The sequence below is a fragment of the Onychostoma macrolepis genome, chromosome 15, assembly GCF_012432095.1.
Source record: "Onychostoma macrolepis isolate SWU-2019 chromosome 15, ASM1243209v1, whole genome shotgun sequence".
Taxonomy (NCBI): domain Eukaryota; kingdom Metazoa; phylum Chordata; class Actinopteri; order Cypriniformes; family Cyprinidae; genus Onychostoma; species Onychostoma macrolepis.
In genome coordinates, this window is record NC_081169.1 from 27709581 (window position 1) to 27725668 (window position 16088).

General features: G+C 37.1%; 1 protein-coding gene across 3 annotated transcripts in view; it reads left to right on the top strand.

The window, feature by feature from the left end:
• Positions 1-16088, top strand: part of slc8a2b (solute carrier family 8 member 2b) — a 100310-nt gene that overhangs the window by 78451 nt on the left and 5771 nt on the right. For 2 of the 3 annotated variants that reach the window (XM_058745259.1, XM_058745260.1), the window contains exons 5-12: positions 978-1322; positions 3333-3788; positions 6786-7162; positions 9184-9287; positions 10933-10950; positions 11460-11584; positions 13346-13445; positions 14906-15184. In XM_058745259.1, the coding sequence (XP_058601242.1) occupies positions 978-1322; positions 3333-3788; positions 6786-7162; positions 9184-9287; positions 10933-10950; positions 11460-11584; positions 13346-13445; positions 14906-15184 (1804 nt within the window). The remainder of the gene's footprint in view (positions 1-977; positions 1323-3332; positions 3789-6785; positions 7163-9183; positions 9288-10932; positions 10951-11459; positions 11585-13345; positions 13446-14905; positions 15185-16088) is intronic. The other variant, XM_058745262.1, reaches the window with a different exon arrangement.

A 16088-nucleotide genomic window follows, 5' to 3' on the forward strand; every position in this document is an offset into this window, starting at 1 on the left:
TGTGCTAATGCTTTCGTATGAAAGTGAATCTAAACCTGTTAATATTAGGTCTGGGTCATATTTCACCCCTCAAATGAACATCAAGATTGACTTCTTTTTTTTTTCAGTTTTAAAATGTCTGCATCTATTTATTTATATGCAAAGTAACATACAGTACATGCATATAATAAAAAAAACAACAACAAAAATTACACTCAAAAAAAAATATATATATAGATGGATAGATATATAGATAGGTTGGTAGGTAGGTAGGTAGGTAGGTAGATAGATAGATAGATAGATAGATAGATAGATAGATAGATAGATAGATAGATAGATAGATAGATAGATAGATAGATAGATAGATGAACCCTTTTTTAGAATTGTTACATTATTTTCATGACAGTTAAGATAATCCCAAATCTCATTAGTGAGTGAGTACAAAATCTCTTTCTCATTACTGAAATGTGAAAAATAATGATATACAGTAATGAGAATCACCATTGAGAACATTGAGAATTACCAGAAAACCAAAGTAACTGTCTGGACACATTATGTTTATGAGAATTTGGTAGGGAAATGTGCATAGATGTAATGAAAATAATGAAAAACAGTGCCAAAAACATATTGACCTGCCGAAAATATTTAATTTTGTTTAAACTTGAAATGTGACCCAAACGTGTTGGGAAATTTGCTCATATTTCCAAGTACAATATTTGTGTGACAAACAGTTTCTACTTTACCAAGTCACATAAAATGAGTATAAATGTTGTTTATCTACTGGTACTTCAGACAGCAAGGCCATACTGAGTCATTTGTAACGGTGAAGCAAGCTGGTACCTTGCTGTTTGTCTCTCTCTGTTAAAGTTTAATGTAGCAAGTGCTTTTTGCTTGGGTTATTGTTGTTTTTTCTTTTTCTTTTTTGGCTTGCTGTGGTCTTTTCTTTTCAAAGCACTAATCTGTTTACTTTGTGTTTGCTGTATTGACGTGTGTTGTAGGTATGGGAAGCTCTGGTCACTCTCTGCTATTTCCCCGTTTGTGTGATTCTGGCCTGGATCGCTGACCGGCGCCTCCTTTTCTACAAGTACATGTCCAAGCGCTACCGTGCTGACAAAAGGACAGGGGTTGTTGTGGAGACCGAGGGGGACATGACTCCCAAAGGTATGGAGATGATGATGGACGGCAAGTTTCCACTGAGGGGCGGAGCCGTAGGGATCGGCACACAGGAACATTGCCAGGATGGAACCGGCAACACAACGGGCACCATGGCAACTCTACCCAACTCCAACAGCACGACCGTTTACATGGACGGTGCCAAGGACCTGGACGAGAGCCGTAAAGAAGTGAGAAAAGACAAACAGTCATTTAAACATAAACATTTATACATCAATACTCATACACACAGTCATAAATACAAGGAAGTTCACCTTGGTCCACATGTTTTTCATCCTGACAAACCGAGACACTGTGCTAAAAAGTATGGAGCCCCAAAAGAGATATGGGGATGGGAGGAAAAATTATTTCAATGCATTTACGTTCTCTTGTAAAGCTTTTTCGTTACCCCAAGAAACTTCGCCTATCTCCATAAATCTGAGAAACTTTGCATTTGCTCGCAAATTATTTCTGATAAAAAAATATGAGATGGAAGGGGAAATTATAGTTCAGTGCTTTTGCATTCACTTGCAAAAGTTTTGCGTTCTTTCGCAAAATTGTTCCATTCTGAGTTTCTTTGAGGAACGCAATACTTTTTGCGAGACAATGCGAACAGTTTTGTGTTCAAATGCAATTTTTTTCTGAGTAATGCAAGACAAAGCAATGCTTCTGTGAGAGAATGCAAAAGCATTGAAATGCATTTTTTTCTTCCATCTCAAATTTTTTTCATTACCAAAAATGAATAGTTCAACCACAAATAAAAATACACTAGTTGTTTTATTCGCACTAATGACGTTCCAAACCTGTATGACAAATACAAAAGGTGATGATGAACAGAATTTCCAAATTATTGTTTTCAAAAGAATGACCAGTCAAACTCCAGAAAAGAAAATAGCAAAATTATCCATAAAAGAATTTCATACAGCTAAAGTGCTATATTCCAAGTCATCTTAAGTAAATGAATAATGTGGGGAACGGGCCAAGTTGTTTGGACAAAAATATTTCCTCTTACTTTAGTTCTAATCTAATTCGCAATTGTTGATGAATTGTGATGTATGAGAGCCAATGCTGTTTGGTGTCATTGAGCACGTTGACATGCACACCAGTAAGCTGATAACTCACAAATATCAGCTTATTAAAATAACCAGGTTTCCCCATTTACATGCACATCAGTAACCTGACAACGCAAGTAAGCTGCGTTTACTTGACTTCATTAATAAATCAGGTTATTTCCCTTTAGTGACGTCAAAATATAATCATTTGTGTATCTGACTCCGAGTATTCCATATGTTTGTCAGTTGTGATGTTAAATAAAGCTTGCAACATGTCAGGGCGAAAATTACATCTTATATATTATCCTCTCATGCAGTTATAAATGCAACATTTTGACTGAACCACTTCTACTTCTGCTGCACGAGATGAAAACACTTTTATCATTTTCTGAGTCATGAAAGAGTTTGTGATATATTCCTTCTTTCTTTACTGCAAACCGTTTTCTCTGTCTAGATGTGCTTAAATCTGCACTAACGATGTGTTCCTGTCACGTATCACAAATGCGCACTTCAATAAGCCGACAGAAAGCAGGTTATTGCATTTACATGCCACGCGAAATCTGGGTAAGAGGCAAAAAACTACCTGTGTCAACCACCCTGCTAAAAAAAACAATAGAAGCACAATAGAAACCATCACAGAAATTCCAATGGTTTCCATTAAAATACCATTATAAACCATTAGCTTTTTCCAGAAAAACCATTACAAAATTCCTTTTTGTAGTGTGTTTTGGGCATTTTTCCAACAGGATTTAACATCCCACCAATAGAATCCATCACATACAAGTAGACACCATTATAGTTTCCATTAAAACCAATACAATTCCCATTATAACCATTAAAACCATTACATTTTATATTGTGTTTTGGGCAGGGTTCTATTGTTTTTTTCTATAAAAGAAAATGGGTTACTGCGTTTACATGACCACGTGCGTTTTCGGATTAAGCATAATCGACTTAATCGATGTAAACACGCTCATTGATGTCAAACCTGGCATATTGGGTCTTAAGGGATCCAGTTTGAATATTCACAAACTTTTAGATTTGAAAGCTACTTCGATTTTCTGGTTTGGAGCAATGTGAGGGTGAGAAAATGATGACAGAACTTTCATTGCACAGCGCTTTCCTTGACCTTTGAATGTTTCTTGGCAGGTGATCCGTATCCTGAAGGACCTGAAGCAGAAATATCCAGATAAAGAGCTGGATCAGCTGGTGGAATTGGCCAACTACTACGCCCTCCTCCATCAGCAGAAAAGTCGTGCCTTTTACCGTGTCCAGGCCACACGCATGATGATTGGGGCCGGTAATGTGCTGAAGAAACATGCAGCAGATCACGCTCGCCGTGCTGTTGTGGTGGACTGCGATGAGGCTTTGGAGGAGGATGACCTGGCCGTCTGCAGCCGTATCTCCTTCGAGAGCGCACACAGCCAATGTATGGAGAACTGTGGCACCATCATGATACCCGTGGTGTGTCGAGGAGGCCTGGGGGAGAGCACTTTCTATGTTGACTACTGTACGGAAGACGGCACGGCCAATGCCGGCTCAGATTATAAGTACTGCGATGGAACTCTGGTGTTCAAACCAGGAGAAACCAGGAAAGAAATTAAGGTGAGGAGTGAAAGGAGAGAAGAAACAATTGCTTGAAAATCCATCTGAAAACCTTACCTACGAGGCTTATACCTTGTTCAAATGGATCATTTATGGTCATTAGTTGGTCCAAGCTTGTCTAGATGGTTAATTAACTTGATTACCTGCCAGTGTAGGGGTGTCCAGTGCTGCTCCTGGAGGGCTAATGTCCTGCAGAGTTTAGCTCCAACACACTTCCCTGGAAGTTTCTAGTGAGTCTGAAGACCTTGATTAGCTTCAGGTATGTTTAATTATGGTTGGAGCAAAACTCTGCAGGCGAGTGTCCCTCCAGGAACAGATTCGGACACCCCTGCGCTAGTCGATCTGGTTTCGACTGGGATGGTCTGTAGTATCCAAATTTTGCATGAAAGTTGCTTTCTATGTTTGTTTTCAATAACATGTCCACAACATAAAATGGGTAGAAATGGTCATTAGCTGGTCCAAGCTGGTCTAGCTGGTTAATAAGTTAAACTACCTGCTAGGGGAGGGTCTCAAACATCTGAATACTCTGAAGTGGCACCAATGATTGATAATCAAATCAGTATTTGTGTGAACCCTTGAGCAAGGCACTGAACCCTCTACTGCTCCCCGGGCGTCGCAGCATAAATGGCTGCCCACTGCTCCGGGTGTGTGTTCACGGTGTGTGTGTGTGCACTTTAGATGGGTTAAATGCAGAGCACGAATTCTGAGTATGGGTCACCATATTTGGCTGTATGTCACGTCACTTCTTCTTTTTACAAAGAAGCACAATTCACGGTTCATGTTGGACAGCGCAAGCCTCAGGTCATCTTCCACCTGGAGCCGATTTCGGTACTTTGTTTTCAAAGTTGTCAATTTTCAGCCCCATGTCAACTGGAAGGTCTTTTCCTGGGCAACTGAAGGGATTTCTGACCAAGCAAATGAACTGAAATCCTCAGTGAAATAACGGCCGAATTGCTGTTTTAGTCCCTCGACATTAGTCCTCAACCCTGTCTCTTGCACACAGTCAGCAAAGTTGGGAAACATGTCAACATTTTTATTAATCAGCCGATCACGCCAAAGATCCAGTTTGCCAATGAATGCACTGACTTTGTCTGAAAGGAGCAAGATGTTGGCATCTCTTCCTTGCATCGATGTGTTCTGTGAATTCAACCTGTCGAAAATGTCTACAAGGTATGACAACTGCGCTAACCACAGGGGGTCATCCAGGTACCGCGCGAGGTCGGACTTAACATTAACAATAAATGTCATCACCTCTGAACGCAATTCATAGAGGCGATGTAAAACCCGACCTCTGGAGAGCCAGCGAACCTCAGTGTGAAAAAGGAGCTGCTCATGTTCGGCTTTAATGAAATTGACAGTTTGCACTGCCTGCTTTAAAACTGTCTGAAGACACTCAGGCATTTTCTTTGATGTGAGAGATTCACGATGAATCATACAGTTAATTATACAGAATCATACGCTAACCCTCCCAGTCATTGAACAGGCCCCGTCCGTGCAAATCCCAACACATTTATCCCATGACATGCCTGTATCCCGTATATATCAATCCAGAACTTCAGACAATGCCTCGACGGTTGTGTGCTCTGGAAGAGACCGACAGAAAAGAATGTCCTCCTCAATATTACCATTTTTTACATATCTAACATAGGTAAGCAACTGTGCTAGCTCTGCAACATCAGCTGTCTCATCAAGCTGTTGGGCATAGTACTGGCTTTGCATGATGTTAGCTAGCTATTGCTCTTTAATGTCGCTTGCCATGTCAGATATGCGGCGGCTGACGGTGTCGTTAGAAATGGGGATGTCACTAATCTGCTGATAGAAATTATCTCCAAACATGACCTGACAGATATCTTTGGCAGCAGGCAAGATTAGCGCCTCGGCAATTGTTTTCCTACTTTAGCAACTCGTTTGGAGACGTAGTAGGATGCTTCTGTTGGACACTGATGTGTGTTTGCTAAGGTTGCGTTTCTGCTGTTCTTCATGCTATCATTTGCCAGCAGATCTGCGCATATGACACACTGGGGCAGCGGTTCAGCATTTGTCCCAGCCACCGTAAAGCCAAACTGAAGATAGCTAATGTCGTACTTTCGTGTTTTACACTTCTTAGGGGTAGGAGCTGACGATGCATCGTCGTCACAACTCCTTTTCGTACGTGTGATGAACTTATCCATAAACTTCCCAAGATCCGTTCCGCTGCTAGTCACTGACGTTCTGATACGTGTCTGCACTGACAGCTGGATAAAAGGCAGGTTAATAAGCTCCACCTCTCCCCACCGACAAGAAAATGCAAATTTTTATCCAAGCAGAGCGGGTTTTCTTCCAAGCCGAGCAGGGTTTTTCCATGTATATTCTACATGAAAAGTGAAACGCAATAAAATACATCCAGTACCCAAATAATGCCTGGTCTCTGTTTTTTCTTGAAAACAATGGAGGGGGGCGTTGAGAACCACTGTCCTAGTGGATACGGCCTCACTCTCAACTATCCAAACTTTGCATGAAAGTTGCTTTCTATGTAAGTTTTCCAAGAACATGTGCACAAAATACAGTTTGGTCCTGCCAATTCCTACACCAAAAGGTTTAATCTACATTAGTACTAATTCTTGTACGTCCATTAATAGGACTCTTTCATGAACAAATAAGTCCCAAGGACAATGCTTTATTCTGTACCTCAACAACAACCTCCAAAGAAAAAAAACCTCTTACACTTCCTTTTAGACAAACCTCCACTTCACTGAGATGGACAGGGCCGTGAATCCATGGCAACAGTGCTGTAGTGTCTGTCATTGGTTGAGTGACAATAATTGACAGTCTCTTTACCAAAAAGACTGAGAGAGGATTCAGAGTGATGGACACATTGATCAGAAAAGTCAGAGCTCAACAAATCCATGTGAGATGAATGTAAAGTCCCTGATGTACCTATCCAAGAACTAGTTCTGTACATGTTCTGAGCTTAACTGAAGCAAAACCATTTTACTGAAAGTCTGTCTCTCTTTCTAGGTGGGCATCATCGACGATGACATCTTTGAGGAAGACGAACATTTCTTTGTGCGTTTGCTCAACCTGCGTGTCGGTGATGCGGAAGGTATGTTTGAGAGTGACGATGCGGATCAGGCTCCCAAGGCCCGGCTGGTGGAACCGCTGATGGCCACGGTCACCATCCTGGACGACGACCACGCGGGGATCTTCAATTTCACGGACCGCCTGGTGCGAGTGAGCGAGAGCGTGGGAACCATGGAGGTAACAGTGGTCCGGAACTCCGGCGCTCGCGGAACCGTGATCATTCCATACCACACGGAGCCTGGGACGGCCCAAGGGGGAGGGGTCGACTACGAGGACACACACGGAGAGCTGGAATTCACCAACGACCAGACAACGTGAGTGTGAAAAACACAAGAAAAGACAGAAGAAATCAGTGTATGTCTGTGCAAAACTCACTTCCACAATGCAAGGGTGCTCTGAGTCTATGGCATGTAGTTGTTAGGGTGTTCTGAGTGTTCACTCAGTAGTTACTAAGCAATTGGATACTGAGTGTTTACTAGATAGTTGCTAGGCAGTTGCTAGGGTGGTCTGAGTGGTTACTAGACAGTAGGCAGTTACTAGTGTGTTCTGTGTTGTTACTAATAACTTGTTAGGCAATTGCTTGGGTAGTTACTAAGGTTTCTAAGAAGTTGCTAGGGTGTTCTGGGTGGTTACTATGGAGTTGCTAGGCAGTTACTAGTGTGTCTTAACTGGTTACTTGAGAGTTATTATGGTGCTTTGGGTTGTTGCTAGGGTGTTCTGAGTGGTTACTAGAGAGTTTCTAGGCAGTTACTGGTGTGTTCTGAGTGGTTTGCTAAATTTGCTAGAGTGTTCTGAGTGGTTACTAAAGAGTTGCTAGGTAGCTGCTAATATGTTCTGAGTGATTAGTAAAGCGTTGCTAGACAGTTACTAGTGAGTTCTGATTGGTTACTAGAGAGTTTCTCGGCAATTGCTACTGCATTTTAAGTGGTTTCTAAAGAGTTGCTAGGCAGCTGCTAGGTTGTTGCCAGGGTGCCCTAAGTGGTTACTAGAGAGTTTCTACAGTGTTCTGGATTGTTGCTAGGGTATTCTGAGTGGTTACTAAAGTGTTGCTAGGCAGTTAGTAGTATGTTCTGAGTGGTTACTAGAGAGTTTCTAGGCAGTTGCTAGGGTGTTCTGAGTGGTTACTAAAGTGTTGCTAGGCAGTTATTGGTTACTATAGGGTTTCTAGGTAATTGCTAGTGCATTGTGAGTGGTTACTAAAGAGTTGCTAGGCAGTGGCTAGGGTATTCTGGATTGTTGCTAAGGTGTTCTGAGTGGTCACTAGAGGTTGTAGGCAATTGCTAGGGTGCAGTAAATGGTTTGCTAGAGTGTTCTGAGTGTTTACTATAGAGTAGCTAGGGTGTACTGGGTGGTTGCTAGGGTGTTCTGAGTGGTTACTAGGAAGTTCCTAAGCAATTGCTAGGGTTGCCACCTGTGGCTGGGGTTCCTCCTCCAGTATAAGTCTGTGATATTTTTTCACCTATTTTGTCATCCACCAGCTGAAGATCTAGTGTCTAATCTCCTAGTAAAGTAACAAACAGCTCATCCCTCTCTTTTGAGGTATCACTCATATTCAGCGGGGCTTGTTCAAATCCCCAGAGTACTAGCGATATTGATAGTGATGCTTGCATGCTTAGTATGCGTCAGTCAGTAAGATGGTTAGCGGATGCAGCACTTCCGTCTGTCTGGAGTCTTTTCTGTCTTTGCCGGATGAACGTGACACTGTCCTACATTATGGATGAGCACTAAATGTTACGATTTTCCTGTGTTTGTCAGTGGTGGAGGTGAATCCAACACCACTCAGTAAATTAGCGCCCTTACAAAGCATTGCGGATTTCATTTTATGTGCAATGGCGTATATTTGCACACATTATTGTGAGTGGGAGAGTATGTGAGTGTATCAATGTGATTAAATATTGACATGCAACCTTTTGAAGTGATTTAAATGCTGACATTTTCCATGATTTGTGTGAGTATGTTTTTGTGCCTTTATTTGTGTGTGTGTGTGTGTGTGTTGTTCATTCATCAGCTCTTTTAATGTGATTTCATGTCAGGGTGAAGCACTGCTGTTCATGACCCCAGAGGAACAGCATTAAGTATTTATAAGGCTGTGTGTGTATTGGGTATGTGTTGTGTGTTTATGTGTGTGTGTGTGTGTGTGTGTGTGTGTGTGTGTGTGTGTGTGTGTGTGTGTGTGTGTGTGTGTGTGTCATTATGCAGCCTTCTGACATTTTCCTATTTAGTCACAATTTTCTGCCACTTGTCCCAGTAATCGATGTGAGACTTCAAAGCCACCACCTGAATGTCTGATTACTTGTGTCTATTTGTGTGTGTGTGTGTGTGTGTGTGTCTGCAGTCAGACCCTTCTGGTGAGGATCACTGATGATGAGGAGTACGAGAAACATGAGAATTTCTTCATCGTTCTTGAGGAACCGCGCTGGCTGAAGAGAGGAATCTCAGGTGTGTGTAAAATATGTGTATGTGTCGCACTATAAGGACTATGAGATTAACTCTATTAGTTTTTAGAGTGGTTTTGGGCATTCATTTGACATTCAGGTTCAAGTGATTTCCGATACAGTTGGCTTTGCTCCCAGCCCTAATGAGCTGCCTTCCTAGACAGCATTTTTAGGCTTCAGAATCATAGGCGTGTCCAGGCTTTCCAAATGGAAGTCTGAAAAAGGATGCTGCATTATAAGAGTTTATAAGATATTTTCAGCCAAAATATAAGGCAACATTGCATATATATTATACTTACATACTTTTTGTTTTATATACATTGTATTATATACAATAAATATTAAAATAATAATAATTAATATTTATATCTATATCTATATATATATATATATATATAAAGAGAGAGAGAGAGAGAGAGAGAGAGAAAATATATATACGATATGTAAAAATAAAAATGATAAATATTATTACAGTAAATATTATTTATTTTCATATATATTTTTGAATAATTATCTTATATAATACTATTACACTATATATATATATATATATATATATCAATTACTATTAATAAATGAGTATAATAACAAAATACTTTTAAAAATAAATAAAAATGAAACATTACCCAATATATTTTTAAACTGGCATTTTAATAATTATAGCAATGTATAAAATCAACATATTAAAAGTTATTATTATTATTATTTTGTTTTTATACATGTACATATAAAATGCAAGTATATTTTTATAAACATAAGATATTTCAATTATAATTTTATAAATATATTAAACTATTTTGTATATAGTTTTATTTATATATTAAACTATTTTTATTCAGTATTAAAAAGTATCAATAGAAAATAGAGCATCTGTAGTTTTATTTGCATAGCGCTTGTAGTTTTAATCAAGTAAAAATAAAATATTTCACCTAATATTTGTGTATGCTTTTTATAATTTTATTTTTAAATAATAGATGCATTATTATTATTAATATTACTATTATCATTATTGAAATTATAAAATGCATAAACAAAAATTAGGTGATAATAATAATAAGAAGAATCGCCATCATAAATAACAACAATAACAACAAAAAACATAGGATTTAGAATATTATTTGTTAGCCTAGCAACCCCTTTAAAATAATATGCATGCATGCTTAATTTCTGCTAGACTTTATTGCTGACATTGAAATGTGATCTTGACAAACAGTTTTCCAGTCGTTCCTCATTCAGTAGACAGCAGATGCTCCTGTATCACTGTAAAACAGCAGCCTGAGGGTGTTTCTGAGATGGTCACCAAATGCACTGACTTGCCTTAAAGGGTCTTTGCTCTGCTGGAGTCAACTATTTGACAGTAATGGATTCATCTGTTAGCAGCAGTGTTGCTTGCATGAGTGATGTGAACAGCGCTATTTGTCTGAGCATTTCAGATCAGTCACTAATGAAACGCTGTTTTTGTTAGAATGCTGTTTTGGTATTCAGAGAAGCAGCTCACTAGGGTTTGGAGCAGAGCCACAGTCATGGGATACGTGTGTGTGTGTGTGTGTGTGCGTGTGCGTGCGTGTGTGTATATGTGTGTTTATTAATGGAGTAAACTCATCTCCAGCACTAACTCCATCTCTCTTGTCCCTCCTTACATCTCGCAGCCCTGCTGCTGAACCAAGGTAAGGTTTCAGATCAACCTCTGATCAACTGACATGTGTCCACACTAACCCTCATGTTACATACTCAGCAGAGAGGAGAGAGGGGCTAAAAGCTTCCCTGAACCCATAAGGGATGTGATTACACTGTGAAAAGAGGAATCAAACGCTGAACGTTGAGAGAGAGTTCAAAGCATTAGACAGAAAGTCAAAAAATATCTCAATGGTAGCTGTCGCAGATAATCAATCTCGATTTTTACTCTGCTTTACAGAAGTTAAATGGGTTGTAAACAGCATTGTAGTTGGTAGATTCACAGTCTGGCACACATGCATTCAGAACATCTCTCAGAGCTTGTGTTGTTTTGTTTGTGTGCGTGTTGTGCTGTCATACGTGGTGTCTTATCGATCGGTGGAGCTGTTGTGTTTTTGATTGACAGGTAGGGGGTGTGCCCTCCATTTCCTGTCTGTTGTATCTCATCTATTCTTTCCTGTCTTCTCTCTGTCTCTTTTCTTTTATTGTCTGTGGCTTTCAGAGGATCCGGAGGGGCAGTTGAGTGTGGAGGAGGAGGAGGCCAGGAGGATATCGGAGATGGGGAAACCTGTTCTGGGGGAGCACAGCCGGCTGGAGGTGGTGATCGAGGAGTCCTATGAATTTAAGGTAACAGTTGAAAACATTGAAAGTAGTCAGTGAATTTTATTTTATTTTATTTTATTTTATTTTATTTTATTTTATTTTATTTTATTTTATTTTATTTTATTTTATTTTATTTTATTTTATTTTATTTTATTTTATTTTATTTTATTTTATTTTATTTTATTTTATTTTATTTTATTTTATTTTATTTTATTTTATTATTTTTATCTTATCTTATCAAGGAGTCCTATATCTGAAAACAGTGAAATTAGTAAGCCCATATTTAATTTAATTTAATTTTAATTTATTTAAAATTTATTTTATTTTAGTTTATTCTTTCATTTTATTTATCAAGAAGTCATATGAATTTAAGGTATCACAGTTGAAAACACTGAAAATTGTCAGTCCTTATTTATTTATTTATTCATTCATTTATTAATTCAAGGATTTATTCGAGGATTTATTTATTCCTGTGAATTTTCTGTAAGATTTCACATCTGAAAACAAAGAAAATAGTAAGTTAATATTTTTATTTATTTATTTTTTATTGTATTTTATTGAAGAGTCCTATGAATTTACTGTAAGGTATCATTCAAAAACATATTTTTATTTTGTTTTAAAAATATTTTATTTTATTATTTTGTTTTACTTAAAAAAAATTAAAACAAGATGTAATATTTCAGCTATATCTCCCAGCCCTAGTCTTCCTCCATCTGTTCTGTAGACATGACATGAGGCCACACGGTGAAATCATGCATGCTGAACAGATATTCATGTACAGTAGAGCTCTATATATAGATTATGTGTTATACAGCTTGAAAAATGCTCATCCACCAGTCATACTGGCCCACAGCTTGAGACTCCCATTAGATTCCCAGTATATTCCTGCACATGATTTTCTACATATGTGTACACATGTGGATGATTTTCAATTATAACAATTTCAAATATCATTTGAAATTCCTGCTTAATCACCCAGGATGAAATGCTTTATGATTGTCGGCTCTGTTCGTGACAGCAAATGTTGATTAAATTCTCATCTGAAAATTACATTCATATCATTTCATTTTTTAGAGTGTTATTTATCAGATCAGTGGTGCTAAACGAACAGTTGTCAGGTTCATTAGGTTTGTCATGATAGTAATATATATGCCAACACTTCAGAAGGGAGGATGCAAAGAGATTATTAAAGTGTTTCAGTGTGTTCACATGACAGTTGAACGTGGTCCAAAAAAAAAAAAAACTGAATTTGATATTATTATTATTATTATTATTATTATTTACACATGCATTGAATCTGCTATTTTCAATTCTGATATATCTAATAAATATCTAATAATGCTAATAATAAATATAATAATAATTATACACAAGTTATATTATGCATTTATTGGAAGATTATATTTTTATTATTTTATGAGTAGGAAAAATCACATTAAATCTGTTATTCTCAGTGCTGAAAATATAAAAAGAAAATATATATATATTTTTTTTTTGTCTAATGCAATCTTAATTGGGTATTATATTAAATTATATTATGAAAATGACATTGATGATAAGGTCTCGAAAACAAGCACAGTCCCAAGCCTTTCACTAGTGATTATCCTGAGCTGTGACATCAAAGTAAAATACTGTATAGGTCTATAGTATGATATAGTTACTCCTGATCATTTGGGCCACATTTATGTCACGTGAACAACCTCACATTAAAAATCAAAACTGAGCAGAAAATCAGAATTGGGTTCTGATGGTGTGAATGTTTGAGTGAGCTGTGCTGTGTTTCAGAGCACCGTTGATAAACTGATCAAGAAGACTAACCTGGCGCTGGTGATCGGCACTCACTCCTGGCGAGAGCAGTTCGTGGAGGCCGTGACCGTCAGCGCAGGTCCGTCTCACACACCTTTGTGCCCCTCATGAGCGTGTCAGATGTGTAATTGTTCTCTTTTGAAATAGGAATACACTGTATGAGTCACACCGTATGAATTTCATTCCCTCAGCAATTCTCAGACTTAATAAAACACATAATGAGGCTCTTACATTCTCAAGCTGCTCTTTTAACGCTCAGGCTCAGAAGCTTCAGCAATACACAGTCTGAAAGCAAGAGCTCAGCTAAAAATGAAGTTTCTGGAAGAATTTGTGCACCTTTCCAAAGCTTTGTGACTTTATTTCTTCCATGGAATACAAAAAAGAAATAGTGCAGAATTTCCAGCATGCCATTTTCTTTAATAACTAAAACTATTTCAAAAATAGAACTAAATTCAGTGTGTACGGTTGTTGTTGTTGTTGTTGATATTGTTTTTTTTATTATTATTGTTGTTATTTTAATTGTATTCTATTTTATTTTTTAGAATTTTTTGTATTGCTTCTGTTCAGGACTTTGGTCAGTGTAATGCTGAATTTAAATGTGCTTTATAAATAAACTTACTTACTTACTTACTATTGCTTTTTACAAGCAAACTAAAACTGAAACTAAAATTAAAACCATTAATAAAAAGTTACTTGCAATAAAATGAATGTTAACTGAAATAAAATAATTGCCAAAGCACCTAATCTAATCTAATAAATACTAATCACCTAACTAAATCAACTAATTGTAATTTAGTTTAACTTGATATACTAAAATAACTCAAACTAAAATTTAAATAAATTTTATATATATATGTATATGTATGTATGTAGACATATAAAAACTGCTAACAGTGACAAAAACGCACAGTAAAACTATTAAAACCTAAAAAATAATCAGCTAATTGCTAAGGCAGCATTTCTCATTTTAATTTAGTTTAACTCAATGTACTAAATAAAACTCAAATTGAAATAAAAAAATCAATAAAAACTATATAGATATAGATAGATAGATATATATACAAAACAGTAAAATTACTAAAACTGGGAAATTAAAATTGAAAAGGAAAATATAAAATACACAGTGATTCAAAATATTAATAAAAACTATCTCAGTGATTCTAAAATAACACTGGTCTGTAACTGAAAAAAATTGAAGTTGTAAATAAAGCTTATGGAAGTATGATTTACAAGAAAATAATATTTCATGCTTTCTCCTTCAAATGTCGCGGTCAGTTCAATGTGTTGCATGTCAATTCTTTGTAATCATTTGATTTACTTGCCATTTCTGAGTGAAAATTGTTTCTACGCTTAATTTTTGGATTTATTTGATGTTTTTTGAAAGCATACAGTTTAATTTGAAGTTCTATCTACATGTATCTAACAAGTTTGTTTGTGTCAGTGATGTGATGCTGCCATCTGGTGGTTAGTTATGGTATGACTGTGCATGTAGAATTGGCCAGAGTTTTGTGTCATTTGTTAATTATGTGGCATCCTCAGGTGATGGAGATGAAGATGAAGAAGAGGGTCGAGAGGAGCGTCTCCCGTCCTGCTACGATTACTTCATGCACTTCCTGACGGTGTTCTGGAAGGTTCTGTTCGCGTTCGTTCCGCCCACGGAGTACTGGAACGGCTGGGCCTGCTTTGTGGTGTCCATCATTGTAATCGGCCTCCTCACTGCCGTCATCGGAGACCTGGCGTCACACTTCGGCTGCACCGTGGGCCTCCGGGACACCGTCACCGCAGTGGTGTTCGTCGCTCTGGGCACTTCTATCCCAGGTGTGGGACATATTGAGGACATATAATGCAGGGTTTAGACACTTCAGCCACACTGAATTAGATTATCACTGCATTAAACTGCAAAGTGAGTTTGGTATCAGTAAGAGTTTTTTATTTTTATTTTAATCAAGCCACTTCTGATCACCAAGAATGCATTTATTTTATATAAAATACAAGAAAAAAAGTGAAATATCATTACAATTTAAAATAACTGGTTTCTATTTGAATATATTTTGAAACATAATTTATTGCTGTGATCAAATCAGAATTTTCAGCATCATTACTCCAGTCTTCAGTGTCACATGATCCTTCAGAAATCATTCTAAGATGCTGATTTGCTGCTCAAGAAACATTTCTGATTATTATCAATCCTGACAACAGGTGTGCTGATACATATTTTTGTGGAAACCATCATATATATTTTTCCAGGATTTTCAAGATTCAAGATTAAAAATTTCAAAAGAGCAGCTTTTATTTCAAATATAAATCTTTTGTAACATTATAAATGTCTTTACGGTTACTTTTGATCAACTTAATGCATAATTGATTAATAAAAGTACTCATTTCTTAAAAAAAACAAACAAACATATTTTTGACCCTGAACTTTTGAACAGTAGTATACTGGTTTAAATTACAATTTAGTGAAAGTAAATGACATATACCTGTACGTAAAACTGCTCAAATTCACATTAAAAATGATTTTGCATTAGTGTTATTATTAATAATTATATTAAATGTCAATATCTAATACTTTTTTGTTTTGGTTTTTATAAATATTTATTTATTTATTATATTATATTATATTAAATTAGATTAGATTCGATCCAGAAAATCTTGTAAAAGTTATTGGCTGATTTTGATCATTTGAAAATATGAAATATTGGCCAGTCTGTCAGCTTTGTCG